General features: G+C 49.7%; 2 protein-coding genes across 12 annotated transcripts; one reads left to right on the forward strand and one right to left on the reverse strand.

Annotated features, from left to right (window-relative positions):
- The first annotated feature begins 264 nt into the window (after positions 1 to 264).
- Exosc5 (exosome component 5) lies at positions 265 to 9,335 on the forward strand. 3 transcript variants are annotated; one of them, XM_052714037.1, is made up of 6 exons: positions 290 to 587; positions 3,630 to 3,743; positions 4,795 to 4,916; positions 5,984 to 6,124; positions 6,996 to 7,099; positions 9,003 to 9,335. In XM_052714037.1, the coding sequence occupies exons 1-6, from the start codon at positions 440 to 442 to the stop codon at positions 9,310 to 9,312; spliced, it is 939 nt and encodes a 312-aa protein (XP_052569997.1). In that variant the 5' UTR covers positions 290 to 439; the 3' UTR covers positions 9,313 to 9,335. The 3 variants fall into 3 exon arrangements, with proteins under 3 accessions (XP_052569998.1, XP_052569997.1, XP_052569999.1); XM_052714039.1 differs by having other exon boundaries at positions 298 to 587; positions 6,996 to 7,085; positions 9,003 to 9,312; XM_052714038.1 differs by lacking the exon at positions 3,630 to 3,743 and having other exon boundaries at positions 265 to 587.
- On the reverse strand, positions 6,296 to 17,243 carry Tmem91 (transmembrane protein 91). 9 transcript variants are annotated; one of them, XM_052714052.1, is made up of 5 exons: positions 17,042 to 17,243; positions 15,751 to 15,994; positions 13,374 to 13,388; positions 12,964 to 13,113; positions 6,296 to 6,493 (listed from the first exon to the last, which is right to left on the reverse strand). In XM_052714052.1, exons 2-5 carry the CDS (start codon positions 15,958 to 15,960, stop codon positions 6,314 to 6,316), a joined length of 555 nt encoding a protein of 184 aa, XP_052570012.1. In that variant the 5' UTR covers positions 15,961 to 15,994; positions 17,042 to 17,243; the 3' UTR covers positions 6,296 to 6,313. The 9 variants fall into 9 exon arrangements, with proteins under 9 accessions (XP_052570012.1, XP_052570006.1, XP_052570010.1 ...); XM_052714046.1 differs by lacking the exon at positions 17,042 to 17,243 and adding an exon at positions 16,890 to 16,987; XM_052714050.1 differs by lacking the exon at positions 17,042 to 17,243 and adding an exon at positions 16,717 to 16,830.
- Positions 17,244 to 22,029: the final 4,786 nt, after the last annotated feature.

Raw genomic sequence — 22,029 nt, forward strand, 5'->3', positions numbered from 1 at the left:
GATGTAGGGCTGCCCCATCAGTTGCCTTATTCAAGTGGCCGCACAACTAGACCAACAAGCTATCTAATTCCAACCGCCCTGAGTCAAAGACACATACATAAATCCATATGACAATTGTTACTGTCTAAAATTGCTCCAGTTTCCTGCTTAGAGTTGCTCCAATATCAGGCAGAGAAAGGACAGCCTGACTAGCGTCTCACGGATTTAGGGCCCGGGGGCCTTGGGCAAGATGGGCCCGTTCCGACAACCCCCTCCCCATTCTTTATTGTCCAATGGCTTTACCAGAATTAGGAGGTGGAGGTGGGCGGAACCAGATTGTTAGTAAACGTTGAGCCACGTGCGAGGGTTAATTCAGGCGCGCCCGAGACCAGCGCATGCGCAATAGTTATGCGGCCGGGCGGAAGCTACGGTAGGATCTCTGCGCGCGTGGTCGGCGGCTATGGAGGTAACTAAGCGAGCAGACGCCGAGGCAAGTACTGACACCGGAACAGAGTCCAACCCTCGAAATCCAGTCTGCAGCCTCCGGCATTTTGCTTGTGAACAGAACCTGCTGTCCCGGCCGGATGGGTCTGCTTCTTTTCTGCAAGGTAAGACCCCCAACCAGGTTTAAGTGCGTGCGCCATCCTCACCCAAGTGGGGTTTGTTTTTTGAAGAGCGGTTACTGTGTGGTATGCAACCGAGTGCGCCCATCTCCTTGAAAAAACTATTTCTTTCTTTTTTTTTTTTTTTTTTTTCGTTTTTCGAGACAGGGTTTCTCTGTGTAGCTTTGCGCCTTTCCTGGGACTCGCTTGGTAGCCCAGGCTGGCCTCGAACTCACAGAGATCCACCTGGCTCTGCCTCCCGAGTGCTGGGATTAAAGGCGTGCGCCACCACCGCCCGGCCGAAAAAACTATTTCTAAATATTGGGGATACACACCTCTCCCGACTCGAAAAGAAATGATACGTCCAGTCTGGTTAAAGAAAAAAAAAAAAATCTCTGAAGCAATCGGGTCAGTACCACCCTAGTAAGAGTGAATATTACAGAAGAGGTGAAATTCCACCAAGACAAATATTTCCCTTGACTAGATTTCCTCCCACACACTTCTTCTGGATCCATACATCACTGGTTGAGGCTAAGATGTTCATTTGCATACATACCCTTTGAGACAGACTCGTCACCAGTGGTTTAAATGTAATTACCGTGGCAGATGATTTATCCAAGTAAATGCTCTTCAAATTGGATGTGATATTCCCGTCCTGGGCTGACAAGTATCTCCCCCTTCTCCCACTCCATATTTGAGTAAATGTGCCTTTGCTTGGTATACACAGCTCATCAGAGTAAGCGAATAGAGAGAGAAAAGGGAGGTCTCATGACTGACACCCGCACATCCTTACTCCACTGCGGGTCAGCCACCTTTGAGAGGCCATGGGAATGTGAGGAACTATCAAAGCAGACATTGGAAAGAGGGCAGTGAGTTGGTGTCAACATTGGTGAGCTGTGTTTGAGAAGTAAGGGCTGACCACTTTAGGGCTAATTAAGTTGGAGATCATTGCTTCTAGTGCAGTGTAGTGTTGGGGTCAGAGAAAGGGAGAAAAGACAGAGTGGAGACAACTCTTCAGGAGTTTTCCTGTGAGAGAATCAGGTAGAGGGGGCAAAAATTGAAGACTCATGGGAGGTTAAGAAAGGAGAGAACTGGGGGCGGGAAAAATGACTTGGTGGTTAACACCTATTGCTCTTGCAGCCAGAGTTAGTTCCCAACGTCCATGTAACTCTTGATCTAAGAGATTAGAAGCCCTCTTCCGGCCTCTGAAGGCACTTACACTCAGCATGCTCACACACCCCCTACACAGAGGCACCCCTCCTGTGTTCTAAAACTCAAAACCCATGGGGCCCTAGTGCAAATGAAACACTTTTTTAAGACTTTCAAAAAGTATGTTCCAGACACTTCTGAACTCAAAGTCTATGGTGAGTTTACAGAAACTACAGAAGGGGAGTGGGAGGGGCCCGGTGGGGGCAGTGGCAAACAATGCAAATTGATGGGTGTATATGACAATGACAGAATGAAATCTGTTATCTTGTGTGTGTCCTCATTAAGATTCTGTGGCTGAGATAAGGGCTGTGACCAAAAGCAACTCAGGAGGAAAGGTTTGTTTGACTTTCATATCCCAAGGTGTAGTCCATTGAGGGAAATCGAGGCAGGAACTGAAGTAGAGACCATGGAGGAGCCCTTGTTTCTCGTGGCTTGCTCAGCCTGCTTTTGTATACAACCCAGGACTAGCTGCCCAAAAGTGGCACGGCCCACAGTGAGCTGGACCCTCCCATATCAATTATTAGTCAATAAAAAGCCCCTGCAGGCAGTTGTTCATCAGTTGAAATTCCCTCTTTTCAGATCTAACTTGTGATGAGTTGACAAAAGCACAATATCTTAACTTAAAAACAGAATTAATAAAAAAAAAAAAAAAAAAACTGATGGTATAGCAGGGCTCTAGTGGTGCATGCCTTTAATCCCAGCACTCGGGAGGCAGAGGCAGGAGGATCTCTGTGAGTTCAAGGCCAGCCTGGACTACAGAGTGAGTTCCAGTAAAGGCAGAAAGCTACACAGAGAAACCCTGTCTCGAAAAACAAACAAAAAACTGATGGTACATTCCCCTAATCCCAACACTTGGGAGGTAGAGGCAAGAGGATCAGTTCAAGGCAACTTAAACTGTATAGAGCCTAAGCTCAGAAAATCCAACAATAAAAACCAACAAAACCCAGGAGCCTATCACCTGTTTTTGTAGGCTAGCCATCTTGGGTTTTGGTTTTTGTGGGTTATTTTTGGTTTTGCTTTTGGTTTTTGGGGGTTTTTTGCACATGCTAGGTGAATGCCATACCCTTGAGCTACATCCCTAACCCCTTGGTTTTTAAATTATTTTTTTATGGCTCTCCCTGGTGCCCGAGGAGCTTAGAAGAGTATGTTAGGTCCCCTGGAGCTGTAGTTACAGATGCTTGGGAGTTGTCCTCTGCAAGAGCAATAAGTGCTCTTAACCGCTGAGCCATCTCTCTAGCCCCAGTGATTCACTTATACACATACATTTGTCAGTTTGGAGTTGTGCTGTGAAGTGTGTTGGTTATTGGGCATTACGGTCAGAAACATGTGGAAACCACTGTTTGAGTGCAGTGTCTTCACTTTGTAGATGGCCTCTCTGTTGCCTACAGAAGTTATCAAAGTCACACAAGGGCCAAGAATAGGCAGTCAGGAACAGAAGCCGGGCTTTTTATTCTCCAGACCCATTCATATCCTTTCTGGGAAAATGAGCAGAAAATAGACCCCTACCCATCGCAACTATAGACCCTTTTTGTCTATTTTTGTTAGGCCTTTTAAAATATTTTTATTAGTATAGATTAATTATATGTAATAATGGGTTTCTGTTTGAGATGGTCTCGTGTAGCTCAGGGTGGCCTCAAACTCAGTACGGAACCAAGGATGACCTTGTGTGATGCCGAGAGACTCGGGGCTTCCTGCTTCTGTGAATTATTATCATGTGATCTTCACAAAAGTGCCACAAGGGAGGGACTAGAGTGAACCCCTCTTAAAGATAAGAAAGCAGAGAGGAGAATTGGTAAGCGTGGCATGGTGTGGCAGAGGCCTCCGCTGATGTCTCCCCAGGTGACACCTCTGTCTTGGCTGGAGTGTACGGGCCGGCTGAGGTGAAGGTCAGCAAAGAAATCTTCAACAGGGCCACACTCGAAGTGATCCTGAGGCCGAAGATTGGGCTGCCTGGTAACTGGATTCAGCTGAACCTCCGAGGATCCCGTCTGTTAGGGCCTTACCCGATTCCTGCCGCTTGCTGCGTCCAGTCTCCACTGCCCCGCTCGTTGCCCAGCGCTCTTTTTTTTTTTTTCAAAGATTTATTAATTTATTATGCATACAGTATTCTGCCTGCATGTGTCCCTGCAGGCCAGAAGAGATCTCATTACAGATGGTTCTGAGCCACCATGTGGGTGCTGGGAATTGAACTCAGGACCTCTGGAAGAGCAGTCGGTGCTCTTAACCACTGAGCCATCTCTCCAGCCCTGCCCAGCGCTCTTAATTGGCTTTGTTTTAGTTTTTGCTGCACTAGGGATGGAATCCAGAGCCTCACGCCTGCTAGACAGATGCTCTTCCAGAGAGCCACACTCCTGGGCTCTCACTGGTGGATTCTGGTCAAGCCTTCTTCTGCTTAGGCCTCCCAGGTCCTCCCTGATGGGCTCCAAGCAGACATTCTAAGACAGAGCCACAGCACCACCTTTCCCTGGTGAACTTCAGGCTAGGTGGCTGAGCTATGCCACCAGCCTTTTACTTTTTGAGAGGGGGTCTTAAGTTGCTTAAGCTGGTACTGAGCTCTCTGTAACCTAGGCTGCCCTCAAATTTGTGATCCCCCTGCCTGAGTGTCTCAAATCCTGAGATTGCAGACCAGCACCACCAGACCCACCTTCTTGAGCTACTTCTTTGTCTCTGTTCTTCCCTTCTGTGCCTTCATTTCTCCTTTCCATTAACTTTCCATTCATTTTACCACATCACCATGTGTATGGTGGGGTGGGCCTGCTCTGGTGGGGTCGAGAAGGCCAATAGCACAGGATGTGGGCACTCCTGGGCATTCCTCCTCGGGTGGCTGGCTGGCTGGTGGACCCTCAGAAAGGTTCAGGCCCTGCCTTCTCTGTCCTGGGAGTGTGTACACCTTCCTGGGCTGAGACTGTCAGCCCCTTCTGGAAGTCTGCTTCCAGAGGCTGGATTGAGCAGAACAAGATGATAGGGTAGAGGGAAAGAGCCTGACAACTTCCTGTCTCCCCAGGCGTGGCCGAGAAGAGCCGGGAGCAGCTGATCAGGAATACATGTGAAGCCGTGGTTCTGGGAGCCCTGCACCCCCGCACCTCAGTCACGGTGGTGCTGCAGGTGGTGAACGATGCTGGCTCTGTATCCTTCCCCAGTCCTCTCCTCTAGGAAGTGCCCAGCACCTCCAACCTCCCTGTGGCTTCCCTTCTGGTGACCCCTCAGCCACGCAGAACCCATGCCAGGAAGCAGCTCGTAAAGAACATGAAACAAGGCCAGGGCCAGCAAGAGGGCTCAACGGGTAAAGTGCTCGCTGACGACCTGAATTCAGTCCCCAAGACTTACATGGTGGACAGAGAAACCAGTTCCTGCAAGTTGTCCTCTGACCTCCACATGAGCACCACAGCACACACCTGCCATGGACACACACACACAAAACAATTTTTAGAAACTAGCAAGCAGGGTGCACTGTGTGCTCTGAATACTGTCATTTAGTTCCCACAGGACTTGTGTTGAGTAGCATTGTAATTCCTATGTAAATCCCAAGGCTCGGGCTTTCTGGTTTGAGAGCCCAAGGACTCATTCGTGTGTGTTTCTTATGTTTCCCTGTTTTGTGGTGGGGAAACTGAAGCTCAGAGAGGGGCCGTGTCTTGCCCAAAGGAATAGGATGGTGGCAGCCAGAGGCTGCAGAGGTGGGACTCAAGCTCAGGCTTGTCCAAGCCCAGTGCCTGAGCCAGTGACATCTGTTCACCTTGGCCTGAGTTTCTGGCTCTCTGCTGGGGGAGCACCAAGCAGGTAGAATGGTCATTGGCTCCATTTTCTAGCACAGTAGCTGCCCACTGGATCCCCAGGTGGTGGGCCTGGCTTTGCCTGTGTCTTCCCTATGTGACTGGGAGATCCCTCTTTCTCTGACCGTTTCACTAAAGATACTTGGTACATCCTTTAGTTTATGTATCTGTTCCCTAGCAACATCCTATTTAACACAGGGAGACTGGGAGCAATTGGCCTCCTAGCTGGAGGGAGGTGATTACGCCCAGTATGGAACAGTGGCAACTACTTGGTGCCAGAACCACATAGCCGCCCTGCCATGCTGCTGCTCTGTGATCAATTAGTGATGTCTGCCACAGGCATCAGCGGGTAAAGGGACATGTGGATGTGTTCTGCTGGCCAGTCCCACAGAAGACACACTTCTTAACCACTCTGATGCTCAGCTCTTGGCCTGTTGCCTGAATGCTGCCTGCATGGCATTGGTGGACGCAGGTGTGCCCATGCGGGCTCTTTTCTGTGGGGTCAGCTGTGCCCTGGACTCTGATGGCAATCTTGTGCTGGACCCCACAACCAAGCAAGAAAAGGTAGGCGTGGAAAGTTAATGTTGGTGAAGGGCTGCAGCCCAGTGGCCTTCCTTCTGTGCAAGTTAGTTGGCTCGTGCACCCTGGCCCATTTGGCAGGTTCTGCCCCATTCATGAAGGTTCATTCAGCTTTAAGTGCTAGATACCCAACTCACACTTGCACAAGCCAGAAAAGAAACTTGCTAGCATTCATTACCAAAGTGTAGAACAGACCTCTGGTTCTCGTGCTCCGTGTTGGTCCTGATGATGACAATTAGGGAAGCATGTCATTTTCAGCACTTCACATGAAGGGTGTGCTGCAGGGGTGGCGACAACGGTGCCAGAGGCCAGGAGAAAGAAGAGATCCAGTGCAGGCTGGGCCCCAGCCAGCTCCTGCCATGATATCATCATCACAGTTGGTTGCAGATGTACACACAGAATAGAGCTGGGGGGCAGGGTTCTATCTTGGCTGTGGGAGTTCAGAACCCACCTCACCTCTGTGGCTTTTACTGAAACTGCTGGTGTCAGAGTGGGGACCACAATGCTTCTCTCAGGGCTTCCTGGGCTCCCCTCAGATAACTGGGAAAACCTAACGGCAAGGGAGCTGTGGGGACTGGATCACTGGTTTGTCTGTAGTACCGAGCAAGGAAGGGAGAGTGGGCGGTCGAGAGGCAGCCAGGAAATGACCAGCACTGTGGCTCCCCCTATGGGATGGGAGAGCTGTCAGAATAAAGGCAAAGAAGAGAAACAGTTACCCTGGGATTGGATAGTGTGCAGACAGACAACTGCAGTTGACCTAGAAGCTAAGGGTCCAGTCACCCTTCTTCGAGACTGGCTGAGATCTTAAGAGAGGAGGGTCCCAGGACACTTACTACCTTCTACCTCTTGACCCTAGGAGGCCCGGGCCATCCTGACCTTTGCTCTGGACAGTGTGGAGCAGAAGCTGCTGATGTCCACCACCAAGGGCCTCTATTCTGATGCCGAGGTACCAGTGTGGGGGTAGGGGCACAATCCAGAACCTTCCCTCATCAACATACCATCTTGTCCTAGCTCACAGCAAGCCCTTGTTTACATCCCTGTTGGGTGGGTAGGTTACGTTTTCAGGACTTGGTTCTTAAAGTGCTTGCCTGGCATGTACAACGTCCCAAGCCACAAGTTTAATCTCAACACTTGGGAGACAGAGGCAGGCATAGCTGAGTTCAGGGCCAGCCTAGTCTACATGGAGAGTTACAAGCCAGCCAGGGTGACATTGTGAAATCCTGTCTTAATAAGCAAAAAAGCCAAAAGAGGGAGTTTCTCTGTAGCAGTTTTAAAGGAATGCCTGGGTGACGAAATCAGAAAACAGGGTTCAGCTTGAATGAGGTAGTGTGTCTATCTTAAGGTCCCTGGTCGTCAGCACAGAACAGTGCCACCTAGAATTCTGGGTTTCCAAGGGACAGGGTTTGGCAACTTATTCCGTACCTGTATTTCTTCTCTGGCCCTGTGGAGCTAAGCCTATGTGGTGGTAGAGATTTAACTCTAATTTCATGACTCTTAAGGTTATTTGGGTTGGGCGTGGTGGCTTACAGCTATGATCAAAGCACTTCAGAAGCTGAGGCAGGAGGACTGCTTTGAGCTCCAGGCCAATCTGAACTATATAGTAAAAACTTGTCTCAGAAAGGGAGAGGAGGGGCTGGAGAGATGGCTCAGCAGCCAAGAGCTCTGGCTACTCTTCCAGAGGGCCCAGGTTCAATTCCCAGTGCCCACATGGCAGCTCAAAACTGTCTGTAACTCAGAGCTGGGTGGTGGTGGCACCCGGGAGGCAGAGGCAGGTGGATCTCCGTGAGTTCGAGGCCAGCCTGGTCTACAGAGTGAGTTCCAGGACAGGCTCCAAAGCTACACAGAGAAACCCTGTCCCAAAAAAACTGTCTGTAACTCCTGCTCAGGGGGTACAACACCCTCATAACAGACATACATGGAAGCAAAATACCAATGTATGTAAAATAAAAATAAATAACAAAGAAATAAAGGGGGGGGGGCAATAGGTAGGTCTAGTGGCTCTCACCTTTACTCCCAGCTCTCAGCAGACTAAGGCAGGAGAATCACTAAGTTCAAGATTATCTTGAGCTACACAGATCTAGGCCAACTTGGGCTACATAGTGAGTTACAGGCCAGCCTGAGCAATCTTGTGAGACCCTGTCTCACACAAACAACAGTGAAAAGGATTTGAAGGTTAAAGGGTTAAGCTCTAATTCTCGGGAGCTCCAACTCCGAGTTCTTCCATGGTGTCAGGACTCTGATCTCACAGCTTTGAGGGCCTGTGGCTTTCAGAGTCTGGTCCCCCACACCCTTCTGCTCTTTTCATTAAGATAAAACTTAAGGGCTTGGAAGGTGGTTCTGAAAGTGCAGACTTGCTGCCAGACCTGCCTGACCACCTGACTCTAGTCCCCAGGACCAACATGGTGAAAGGAGAGAACCAACTCCCCAATCTTAGATTGTCCTCTAATCTCTACAGGCCATGAGCGTGTGCAAGTGCGCGCACACACACACACACACACACACACACACACACACACACACACTGTAAATTGCATATTAAAAAGGGGAAGCAAGCTTAGGGGTCCTGAGGATGTGGCTTTATTGGTAGAGGGTTTGTCTAGTATGCATGAGACCTTGGGTTCCATCCCCAGCGTCCTATAAAACCAGGTGTAGTGGTGTACTTAGGAGACTGAGGCAGGAGGATTGTTCAGGGCTGTTATGTGTATATCTCATTACAGGTATGCATCACCACCATTATGGGGTGGGAGTTAGGAGGTAGTGAAGACAGAAATGGCCATTGTAGTGAGGAGTAATGGGGGGGTGCTATGTTTAGGGACTCATTTGGGGAGTAACCCTGGGCACTAACTGGCTTCTCCCTTCCCAGCTCCAGCAGTGCCTGGCTGCTGCCCAGGCCGCCTCACACCACATCTTCCGCTTCTACCGGGAATCACTGCAGAGGCGCTACTCCAAGAGCTGAGACAAGACAGGGCAGGGCGCCCCGCCACCACGCCCACTGCCTCCAGCTGCCACAGGCCAGCACCCCAGTTTACCTCTCTCTGTGCCCATGTGGCTTCCAGTCCTACAGCAGCAGGGGCTCCTATACCAGACTGGGGAGGAGGCTTAGGGACATTTCCAAGCCTGGTCACAACCCTCCCCTCAACAGGACACCATTAAAGGGAGCTCACCTGTGTTGAGTGAATGAGTCAATAGCCACTGATTCTGATGTCTGGCGAGGACTTATTGATTGGGCCTGCTGGGTGCTAAGAAGCTGGCACTGAATGAGAGACCCAGGTCCCATGTTCCAGGGTAAGAGAGAGGCGTGGTGGTACGTGCCAACAGTCTTATCATTTGGCATAGTGAGACCAGCATGGGCTACCTGAGACTGTCTTATTTTTAAAAAGAAGGTGATCTGGAGAGGACTCAGCAGTTAAGAGCATTTGTTGCTCTTCAGAGGACCTGAGTTCAGTTCCTAGCACACACATCAGGTGACTCATAACCATCTGTAACTCTAGCTGTTGGGGATCAGACATCTTCTTCTGGCCTCTGGGCACTTGTACACACAGACAAAATTAAATCTAAAAGAGGGGTTAGTTTTGGGGGGTAGGTAATTCTGTATCAGGAGCCTTCACAGGCAAAGGTGGTGCAGCTGAAGGAGGAAAGTGGCAGTGAGCTTTGGGGTGACATGAAGGAGAGCCCAAGGGGTCCGTGCAGGAAGGAGAGCTGGAGGAAAGGGAAGAGGTGTGCAGGAAGGAACAGACAGCCACATGGGGCTTTGAGGGCCACCAGCAGAGGCCCATATCCAACACCCCAATGAAAGACTGATACAGTCCTCATTTGAAGATAACATAAACAGAGGAGCCCTATAGCTGTGAGGTTACCAGCTAGCCTGCAGAAGAAGGCCATGAGACTCTCGTCCCAGAGCCCTGGCTATTCAGGGCAACACCAGCATCTGGGAGCGCCTTGTTTAAACAGGTCATTGGGTCCCAGCCAGCTGGTTGGTGCTCCCATGCTCATGGTATTGAGAAGGCTGGAGCCAAGCATTTGGGAATTTCTGTAAAGATTAACTCCCACAACCTGTCAACATGGGGCCAAATCAGCAGACCACAGATACAATTTCCATGTGTTGGGCCCATTCTGCCTTGTATTTCACAGGCTAGACCTAGCTCACACTCCCTACCATCACCCTCCTGAGCAGGTATCCTTACTCCTGATAACCAGGAAGGAAATGCATGGGTATCTTTAGCTTGGAGTTTTGCCCTCAGATGCTGGAGAGAATGCTAAGTGGAAAAAAAGTATTTTCTTCTGCCACAGTGGCATTTAACAGCCAAACTCCTGCCTTTTTATTACTTGATGTTCTCAGGCCCCATTTTGTGGTCACTGCCTGTGTACTGCTAAGTGCTGGGTTGGCAGTTCACGTACTTGGTACCACCAGCACTTTGATTCCTTAAAGATCCAGCTCTTACATAGCCAGGCGTTGGTGGTGCACACTTGGAGGCCCGTTCTGCAGAAAACCCAAGGCCTTGGCTGAAGTGGGTTTTGAGAGCCATTTGGGAAGGAAGATGTTTGGTCTCTAGATGATTTAAGCTGTTGGGATTCTTTTTCCACAAGAAAGAAAAATTATGTTTGCAGAGGGAGCCATGCTCACATCACTGAAGCCCAGGTACATTATTTTGTTTTGTTTGTTTCGATGTCTCTAAGACTTACTTATTTGGTTTTTCGAAAGAGTATCACTGTGTAGCTCTTGACTGGCCTGGAACTCATGTAGACCAGTTTGGACTTGAACTCAGAGATCTACCTGCCTCTGCCTCCTTAGTGCTGGGAGTAAAGGCGAGCACCACCACCCTGAGCTGGCTCTGGGGTTTAAGCTCAGGGACTTGTGAATTCTGAACAAGCTGTACACTGCTGAGCCATGCCCCTGGCCCTCTTCACCACCATAACCTTCCTCCCTTCCCCCACCCCCAAACTGGGTATCTCTGTGTAGCCCTGGCTGCCCTGGAACTCACTCTGTAGACCAGGCTGGCCTCCAACTCACAGAGACTCGCCTGCCTCTGCCTCTCCAGTGCTGGGAATGCCAACTTCATATTTTGTATGTTAGTCTCACTAAGCTGTCAAGGCTGGCTCTCTTCTCCCCGTAGTCCTGATTTAAACCTAGGACCTGGTACATGCTAGACAAGTGATCTACCACTAAGCTCACCTCCAGGCCAACTTGAACTTGTGATCCTCCTGTCTCGGCTTCCTGAGTTACCAGGATACCAAGCATGGCTCCCAGGTCCTACTCTATCACCACAGTCCTTTCCTTTTGATTATAGACAACTGAATAGTTTCTCCAATCTTCTGTGGGATGAGCTCCCAGGCAAGCCATAGGCTACTCCACCACACACACACTCACACACATACTTTGGAACCTCCTGGCTCTTAATTCTGCTCTTACTGCTGTGAAGAAGAAAATACTGCGGTATCCCACCTCAAACTCTTGAGGTCTGATCCTTGCTGGTCCTTCCTGCTCTCTGGTGCCCACACCATTCCACCCTGGACACACCCAAACACACAGGCGGACTCGGGTTTGGCTTCAGGGTCTCTTTAATCTCACATAGCTTCCCTCTGGGTGGGGGTGGCCAGGAAATCAGCAGACTCTCGTTTCTGGATGATGTGGTCCTCGCCGTCACCACCATATGCACCAAGATCATCCATTCCTCTCACGAGTTCACTGGGCCTCTGGCCTCTGCATTCACAGTGGGGGCCCGCAGGGCAACTAGGGCGGGTCTCAGGAGGCAAGGTAGGCAGCCAAGGTCACCAGGGCAGCCATGTACATGCACAGGCCCAGCCCCACAGCAAGGACCCCCAGCAGGAAGGCACAGCGGGAGGTGGCCCCTGCCCCTTGGATGTCCCCCTTGGCCCAAGCCCTGCTGGTCTGTAGAGGCAGTGGGCAGTGGTAACTAAAGTGTCCCCCTCATACTCCACCCTGCTTCCTGTGGCTCTCCCCAAACCCAGTGGAACTGATCAGTCTATTCTAAAACTGGTTGGGGCACAGGATTGCCCCAGTTGGACAACTAATAAAACAATGTTTCCATGTTTTGTGGTGTCACTCCTTTAATCCCAGCACTTGGGAGGCAGAGGCAGGCGGATCTCTGCGAGTTCAAGAACAGCCAGGGCTACACAGAGAAACCCTGTCTGGGGTGGGGTGGGAGGAATGTTTCCACATGCCGCCATTTTATGCCAGTGTTTACCTTAGTTGATCTGCACAATGACCCTGAGATAGGAATTGTTTCTATTTACTAAGGAGGGAAACCTATGGGGGGCGTACATAGGAATTGTTTCCATTTACTAAGAAGGAAACCTATGGGGATGAGTTTCCAAGACCTTCATCACCACTCCGGGTTCATGAAACGTGTCTTGGTTTTCCTCCCAGCTTCTGTCCTCCCTTTGCTCTGACACAGTCTCGGGTAGCCCATGCTGTCCTGGGGCTCCCTTTGTAGCCAAGGATCACCTTGAAGTTAGATCTTCCTGCCTCCATCTCCATCAAACCCAGGACTTCATGCATGCCAGGCAAGCACTCTGCCAACTGAGCTGCAGCCTCAACCCTGTTCCTTTCTTTGATTCTTTTGAGACAAGATCCCAGTTTGTAGCCAGGTTGGCCTTGAACCTCCTCCTCAGCCTCCCAAGACTGCCCAGGATTACAGGCAGTCACCACCACATCAGGTTATACCTATGTGTTTCTTTGTGGAGGCTACTCTCCAGCCCACCCCCTACCACCTTAAGCATAGCATGGCTCCTCTTGGTTCTTTTTCCTTTTTTTTTTTTTTTTTTTTAACCCAGCACCCTCCCAGTCCCAAACACAGACTAACCTTGTGGGCCAGACAGAAGGCAGCGATGCCCACAGGCCAAAAACAACACAGGACAGAGAAGACCGCCAGGCCCAGGTGGTCATGGGGCAGAAGAGGTGAGAGACGGTCGTCCCCATCGTAATCTGAGTCACTGTCACTGGATGATGTGTCCTAAGGACAAGAGAGATCTGGATGACTATCTCCAGCCACCTTCCCTGCCCCATCACCCCATAGAACCAGTGTTTCCCTGGGACCTCTCCAAAGACAAAAGCATTCGTTCAACAAGGTGGACTTTAGACTTCTGTGTCCATTGGATCCCTTGGAGGGGAGGCTGTGGATACTGAGGCCTCCAGAGAGACCCACCCTTAGGGTGCCGAGTTCATTCTCAAGAGTCCAACTATGGGAAGATCTGAAGTGAGGGCAGACTTTACCTTGGGTACGAGAACCTGTAGAAGAGATGGGGATTAAAAACACTTGAGTGTCCTGAATTGCTAGGACAAACCTGCCAGCCAAAAATGATCCTAAAGCCAGATGTGCCTGTAATCCCAGCACTGGGGAAATCAGGCCTGCCTCGGTGACATGAGCCCTGGGGGGGAGGGGAGCGGGCACCAAAATCTTTCACTGTTGTCTACAGGCAGCTCAGTAGGAGCAAACCAAATCCTCTCTGGAAGATTGTACCTTCATTCTAGGCCTACAAAGAATTGATCCTAAAAATACCTTTTTCAAACAAAATGACCAGTACAGTCAAACATACCAGATACACAAATGGTGAACAGGAACTTGGAGGTACAATGCAGTTATCAAAGCCTTCACTGCTAGGCCCAGTCAGCGATCATCAAGCTATCTGTGACAGTGTGTCTCCCACCCAGCGTGCTTGTTCTGATTTTAGACAGGGTTTACTGTGTAGCCCCAGGTTGTCTAAAGCCAAGTGCTTCAACCTTCTGAAGGCCCGGATTACCAGCACATGCTGAACCTGGCTCCAAGTGGGGGGTGTGTTTGTTTGTTTGTTTAAGACAAGGCCTCTATTATGGAGATCTGGCTGTCCTGGAACTCACTCTGTAGACCAGGCTGGCCTCGAACTCACAGAGATCCGCCTGCCTCTGCCTCCCGAGTGCTGGGATCAAAGGCATGCACTAAAACCCCTTGTTCCAAAAGCTCTTTAGATGTTCCCACCCTCCCTCTCTCCCCTCCTCCCACCCAGTAGCTGTTTGGTAGGTTCTCCCTCCCCTTGAATCTGGGCAGGTTTGTGACTCACCTGTCCTTAACAGAATGTCACATAGTGAATACAAGATTTCCTAGGAAAAGGTGACAGAAATCAGGCCTGGTCCCAAGGATTGAAATTTCAAGTCCGCCTGGACTATAGAGTGCATTCAAAGTCAGTTTGGGCAATTTAACAAGACCCTACTGGGCAATTTAACAAGACCCCACTTCAAGTAAAATGGGAAAGCCAGGGGTGGTGGCTCCTGCCTCTAATCTCAGCATTCGGGAGATAGAGTCAGGAGGAGCAGAAGTTTAAGGTCATCTTCAGTTACATGGTGAGTTTGAGGCTAGTCTGGGCTACATGAGACCATCTCACAGAAAAAGAGAAACCAGGTGGATGGCACAGGCCTGCATTTCCAGTCAGGAAGCTGAGGTCAAAAGATGAGTGTGCTAAGGAGTCCAAGGCCAACATGCAAAACAGATCTTGTCTCAAAGAATGTTAAAGTGTAAAAAGAAAAATGAATGACATGTTTCACAATACAAGCAAGGAATATAACATTATGAAAGTGACTTGAAGCTGGGCATGTTGGCACAAACCTATTAACTCCAGCATTCATGGAGGCTGAGGTGGAAGGATGAATTTAAGGCCAGCCTGGGATACACAGACCCTGTCTCAGGAAAGGGGGAGCAGGGGCTGGAGAGATGGTGCAGTGGTCACTGCTCTTGGAAATGACCTGAAGTTAGGTTCTCAGCATCCATGTGGGTAGGATTACAACAACCTATAACTCCAGTTCCAGGGGATCTGAATAGTGAGAAAATACTCACATGCACAGACACACACACTTAAAAATAAGGGCTGGAGACATAGTTTATTGGTTAAGAGCACTGGCAGAGGATCCAGGTTGAATTCCCAGTACCAACCCTTATGATGGCTCCCAACCATCTGTAACCCCGGTCCAAATGGATCCAGCGCCCTCTTCTGGCCTCCACAGGCACTGCATGAATAGTGTGTACAGACATACATACATGCAGGCAAAACACCGATACACTTTAAAAGCTTAAAAATAATAAAGTAAAAATCTGAAATTTTAAAAAATATATATTTTAAAGCAGTGGGATGGGTCAGCATGTAAAGTCACTGGCCATCAAGCCTAATGGCCTGACTCCGGGTCATAGTGGAAGACGAAAACCAAAGAACGTTCTCTACCTCTACATGTATGCCCTGGCCTCACTCCATACATACACACACACACACACACACACACACACACACACACACAAATAAATGTTAACCTAAAAAAAAATTAAAGACGTTAACTTGAAAAACTGAGTTTGTGGGTCCTGGAAAGAGAGAACTCAGTCAGAAGGAAGACCTCAAACAAAGATCAAGGAATGAGGTGAGAGGGCTGGAGAGAGAAAAAAAAAAAAGCTCTGCACTCGGGAGGCAGAGCCAGGGGGATGTCTCCGAGTTCAGGCCAGCCATGGCTTCACAGAGAAGCCCTGTCTCAAAACAAAACACAAAAACTCCAAGACTCCCAGCCAGCTGCTACACAGTCAAGTGAGACTCCAAGACCTAGGCAGATAGCACCAGCAGCCTGATGGCCCTACCTCAAGGTCAGGGGTCTCAGGCTCTCCCAGGCCAGCGCTCACAGAAGGAAGAGGTGGAAGGAGGAACTGCCGGCCTCTCAGAGATTCCACAAAGGCTGTTTCTGGGAAGGGGGGTCCCAGCTCTGGTTTGTCAAACTTGGGGGACAGGAGATCACAGGCTGTGTTTGGCAGCAAGGGTTGTTGGAGTTCCTGTACGCTGGGGTTGTCCATGGCTGAGGTGGGGGGAAGCTGTGGTGGAGAGTTCCTACAGACGAAGAAAAACAAATTCAAATTCCAAAAGTCTTGCCTTCATCCATCACCCCCTCTATAGGCTTCAGAGAGATGAGTGAGCTCAAAGCCCCTCAGATTCATTTTACAGATAGAAACAGACTGGAGAATAATTCACAGACAATTCAGGGTCCCAGATGATCAATTCTAGGATTCTCTCAACTATATACCTGTTGCACACTCACTGTAAACCATGTCTTACACCTTTGTTTGTCCCATGAACCCTCTCCACACATACACACTCCATCCCCAGACTCACATGCCCTTACCACCCATCGGGCCCACACCCTTCCTCCTATACTATGCACATCCATCTCCTGCCCCCAGTGACCCAGGAACTCCACCCTAGTGCACACACATCTAGCCCTCACACTCAGTTCCCAGGACCACTGTCACCCAGCCCCTCTCAAGGTAAGCCCACCCACACCCACACCCTGTCATCTGCCAAAGGTCTCCTTGAGTACTTGCTGCAAACGACATCAGCTCCCCCTCAGAAAGATGTCTGAGGCCGGCAACGTTCTTACGTATCTTTATGTATCCCTGAGCCTCCTTGTACAATCAATCCTCGCCCTTGCAGCATCTGAAAACGCAAACACCCCCAACATACAGAAACCCCCACACGCACACACCACCGCCACACTTCTCAGCTCTCATCGCTTCCGCTGCACACGTATTTATCCAACTCAACCCATGCCATACCTTGCCCCCTTTTCTACCGCGCCCACGACGCCACACATCTCCCCACTGGCCTGTCGCCTTAGCCCACCTGGCTCATTAACGCCCCCACCCCCAAGCCCAGCATATGTACTGTTCACACTCAACCAGAAAGATCTTTCTCATTCTATTATCCTCTACCCAAGATCGTTCCAAACCTAGCCCAGGTCCTCGCCAAAGATTCACTCCATCCCTTCCTCGCCCCCGCAAAGCCAGGACCCCGGGGGAGGAGCAATGTCCCCATCTCCTCTCCTCTCCTCACCACCCACTGCCAGGCTCCCGACCTCCTTGGGTCTCGCAGAACGCCCACCTTGCTCTGTAGTCCAGAGATCGAGAGTCCTGGATTCCCGGCGCGGGGTCTAAGAGCTGCACTGCGCTTGGGTCTCTGCGCCCCAGCCCCGCAGCGCGCTGGGGAGGGGAGAGGCGGGGCGACAGCTCCAGACTCCGCCCCTCCGCTGCGCTCTGGGAGGGGGCCTTGAAGGCCACTGGGGTCCCAGAGACAGCAGCTTCTCCTCCCTTACCCTAGGCTCAAACCTGTTGGCTGGAAGATGGAGCAAACCCAACCCCCCCCCCCCCCCCAGCTCTGCCAAATATCCAGGCCTTTCCTGGTTGACCCCCCCACCTCTCTCACCCCTAAAAAGGTGGCCCAATAACAATCAATAATAATAATGATAACATCAACTACAGCTTTGTGCCTTGCTCTAGGTGCTTTAAATATACACAGCCACAGAACAATTCTAAGAAGCACTGTGTATGGTCTTCTTTTCACGGCAACAAAGAACACAGAGAATTGAAGTTAACTGGTCCGAGAGCACACAGCTTGTTCATGAGTATGGATGCTACCCCAGGCCCTGTGCTGGGTTCTTCACCTTCAACAGCATATTCATTCCTTCAGCAGCTCCATTTCCATTTTCATCCCTGCCTTTTTTTTTTTTTTCTTGGTTTTTTGAGACAAGGTTTCTCTGTGTAGTTTTAGTGCTGTCCTGGATCTCACTCTGTAGACCAGGCTGACGTCAAACTCACAGAGATCCTCCTGCCTCTGCCTTTATGAGTGCTGGGATTAAAGGCATGCGCCACCACTGCCCGGCCTCACCCCTGCTTTGCAGGTGAAGAAACTGAGGCCAAGACACTGGCTTCTGTGCCAAGATAAGCAAATGGAACCTGCACTGGCAGAAGGTAACCCAAGGCAGAATTCCTTGCTGACCCCAGGGGAAGGGAAGAAGCCGAAGTAGGAAGGTTGAGTGAAGCTTCCCTAGGTCAGAGGCAGACGAGTGGTCCGGGATGGGATGCTATAAGCATTCTTTAGTGATGCAGGTATGGTCCGTGAGTCAGGGTTGGGCTCTTCATACAGAGGTCCTTTGCAGGTATTTCAAGGCACTTGAACTTTGTGAACTTTGAACCATAGCTTTACCTCCCTGAATCTTTATTTCTTCATCTGTAAACTAAGGATATATGCCCAGCCTCCTAGATGTGATGACATACATATTTTTAATTTTTGATGTTTTTCTCATTACATGTATTTATTTATTTAGTGTGATTCTTCTACAGCAAGCATGTGTAGAAATCAGAGGACAACTTGTAGGAGGTAGTTCTTTTCTTTCACCAGGTGGATTCCTGCGCTCGAACTCAGATCATCAGGCTTAGCAGCAAGCTCCCTTTTCCCCTGAGTCATTCCAACAGCCCGACATATGGATTTAACTTAGACATGACAACAAATACCCACACATTTACCCCTGGCAAAGTGAATGCGGTGAACATGTGTAATGTGTTTATTGATGTTATTATTCATAATTCATGTCCACTCAACTGACAAAGAACCCTTGTGGCCCTCCAAGCCGGCTCCTCCTTCAGGTAGTCCACCCAGCTTGCACTGCCTTCTTTTCCTGCAGCCTTCCATCTGGCCAGACAGGAGGATTCCCCGGCCCGATGTAGGGCTGTGGAGTTTCCTAGCTCTGGGGTGCCAGGGCACTGTGCCAAGAGTCCAGACGCTCAAGCTGGCATGGGCCCCACTCCCAGGGAGAGCAGATGGCGTCTGGGAGTGCGCTTGGCTCAGCCCAAGTTTCTGGCAGGGAGACCCGAGGGAGGGGTAGTGCCAGGGCCAGGGCCCAGGGTGGATTTTGCCAGAAGGGGTTTACCAGCTCCCTTCTCTTGCTCTAGTTGTCATTTATACCGTGTAAGAACTGCCAACGTGTTCCCTTTGCGTTGCTCCTGACTGCTCCCATCAGCATCAACTCTGACGCAGCTAGGATTTATTCTCTTTTGTTCATGGCAGTGCCCCAGGCCTGAAACAGTGCTTGGCACCAAGTAGACCTTACTTTGAGGCTCATGGAATGAGGGTATGAATTCCTACCAGCCTCAGTTTTCCATCAGATCACTGAGCTCAGAGACGCCCCATCCTCCTCTTGCCATCCCACACATGGATTCCTGTCAAGTTAGAATCATAACCACCATCAGCCTTTTAGAGTCTCCCCAGCCTATCTCTTCCAGGAGACCAGAAAAGGCCTGGGGTCTTATTTCTTATTTTTGTGACAGGCCTAGAATGTGGATGGTGTGTGTGTGTGTGTGTGTGTGTGTGTGTGTGTGTGTGTGTGTGTGTGTGTTTTGCTGGAAAATCTGGGACCTAGCCATACCCTCAGTCACTCACTAGGGAATTCTAGGCAGGGGCTCTACCACTGAGCCACACCCCAGCCTCTCACTGGGGGATTCTAGGCAGGGGCTCTACCACTGAGTCACGCCCCCAGCCCCCCACTGGGGGACTCTAGGCAGGGGCTCTACCACTGAGCCACGCCCCCAGCCCCTCACTGGGGGACTCTAGGCAGGGGCTCTACCACTGAGCCACTAGGCAGGGGCTCTACCACTGAGCCACACCCTCAGTCCCTCACTAGGAAATTCTAGGCAGGGGCTCTACTACTGAGTCACACCCCCAGCCCCTCACTGGGGGATTCTAGGCAGGGGCTCTACCACTGAACCACGCCCCCAGCCCCTCACTGGGGGACTCTAGGCAGGTACTCTACCACTGAGCCACACCCCCAGTCCCTCACTGGGGGATTCTAGGCAGGGGCTCTACCACTGAGCTACACCCTCAGCCCCTCACTGGGAGATTCTAGGCAGGGGCTCTACCACTGAGCCACACCCCAGCCCCTCACTGGGGGATTTAGGCAGGGGCTCTAACACTGAGCCACACCCCCAGCCCCTCACTGGGGGATTCTAGACAGGGGCTCTACCACTGAGCCATACCCCTAGCCCCTCACTGGAGGATTGTAGGCAGGAGTTCTACCACTGAGCCATGTCCCCAGCCCCTCACTGGGGGATTCTAGGCAGGGGCTCTACCACTGAGCCACATCCCCAGCCCTTCACTGGGGGATTCTAGTCAAGTGCTTTACCACTGAGCCACACCTCCAACCCCTCATTGTGTATTCTATGACCCCTAACATAATGCTTAAAAAAAAAAAAAGCAGTGTCACATCTATACTTTTCCTGCTGCATCGTTCAGATCTAATTGCAAAACTCATGAAACCAGGTTGGAGATGTAGCTCAGTAAAGGGCTTACCTAGCAGGAACTGGGGTCAATTCCCAGCCTTGCATAAAAACAGGCATGATAGTGCACAGTTGTAATTCCAGCCTTCAGGAGGTGGAGTCAGGAGGATCTGAAGGTCAAGATCATCCTCTGCTACATAGCAAGTCAGAGGTCAGCCTGAGAAAAGGTAAAAAGAGTTGGGGATATTGGGGATATAGCTATACCTAAATGATAGAGCACTTGCCAAGTATGTGCAAGGCCCTGGGTTCAATCCCTAGCACTAGAAAGAAAAAAAAAAAGAAAAAAATGAAAGAAACAACAATGAATAAATAAAGTCTCAGTATGGGTGGATCACTGAAGCTTCATCTCTGGACCTAAAACAGCTGAGCTGGAGACTCTGCTCTTCCTAGCAATTGTTTACTCCTTTCAATAACTTTGGGGAAGGACCTTGTGAATCCTGTAACTTTCAGGACTTTCCTGACTCTTGCAAGTCTCGTTTACTTTTTAAGCCTTGCTTGTTGTATTAACTACTTTTCTATTGCTGTGATAAAATACCATGACTAAGATAAGTTATTAAAGAAACAGTTTAATTTGTCTTATAATTCCAGAGGGTTAGAGTCTATAATGACAGAGTGAAGCCATGGTAGCAGGTGCCTGGAGCAGCAGCTGAGAGAACTCACATCTTAATCTACAAGTAGGAGTCAGAGCACTAACTAAAAATGGTGCAGTGACATGCTTCCTCCATTCAAGGATACATTTCCTAATCCTTCCCCAACAGCTACTAACTGGGGACCAAATATTCAAATGCTTGAGAGAAACCATCACACGTATTTTCTTTACTTCCTGATTTTAAGTTTTTTAGCTAGGTGTGATGGCACATGCCTTTAATCTCAGCACTCTTGAGGCAGTGGTAGGCAGATCTTTTTGAGTTCAAGGCCAGCCTGGTTCTTCATAGTGAGTTCCAGGACAGCCAGGGCTATATAGAGAGATTCTGTCTCATATATATAATTTTTATTTTATTTTATATATGTGTCTGAGTGGAAGTTACAGAGGCCAGAAGAGAGCACTGTGCCCGCTTTCCTGGATCTGAAGTTATAGGCAGTTGTAAGCCGCTAGATATGGGTGCTGGAAACTGAACTCAGGTCCTCTGGGAGAGCAGCAAACACTCTTAACAACTGAGGCCTCTCTCCAGCTCTCCAGCTCCCTGATTCCCATGAGTCTTTGTCCTGCATGGAATGTTTCCATTCTGAGGAAACAGTTATACAACTTACCTACAATCTCCACTACCACTACACCTTGTTTTCTTTTCATATCAGGTATATTCCATTTATGAAATTCATCCAGATATTTATTTATTACTTGTGAACTTTTCTGCACATAATGCTTTAGAATGTTATTTTTGAAAAGAGTGATTTAAACCTTTCTGTTTCCAAGATGAGTCACAGAATGAAAAAAAAGGCAAGGTGTGAAGCCTTATTACAGCTGCCATGGAAAACAATATGGCTGTTCCTCCAAAATTTTAAAACAGAATTAGCCCATGGTTCTGAAATCCCACTTCCAGTGAAATGCTCAGAAGAATTGAAAGGAGAGTTTCAAAGAGACTGCGTGTCCACAGCAGTAGCCCAAAGGCTGGGGCAACAGAAATGTTGTCTACCTGAATAAAATGTGTATAGTCAGAATGAATGCACTGTGACATTACAAAGGAGGGGAATTCGGACACATGCTTACAATAAGGATGGACCTATGTGACAATATTACTGAATGAGTGAAATCAATCAATA

This window comes from Peromyscus californicus, unplaced genomic scaffold, assembly GCF_007827085.1.
Source record: "Peromyscus californicus insignis strain IS unplaced genomic scaffold, ASM782708v3 Scaffold_4__1_contigs__length_199733344, whole genome shotgun sequence".
Classification (NCBI taxonomy): domain Eukaryota; kingdom Metazoa; phylum Chordata; class Mammalia; order Rodentia; family Cricetidae; genus Peromyscus; species Peromyscus californicus.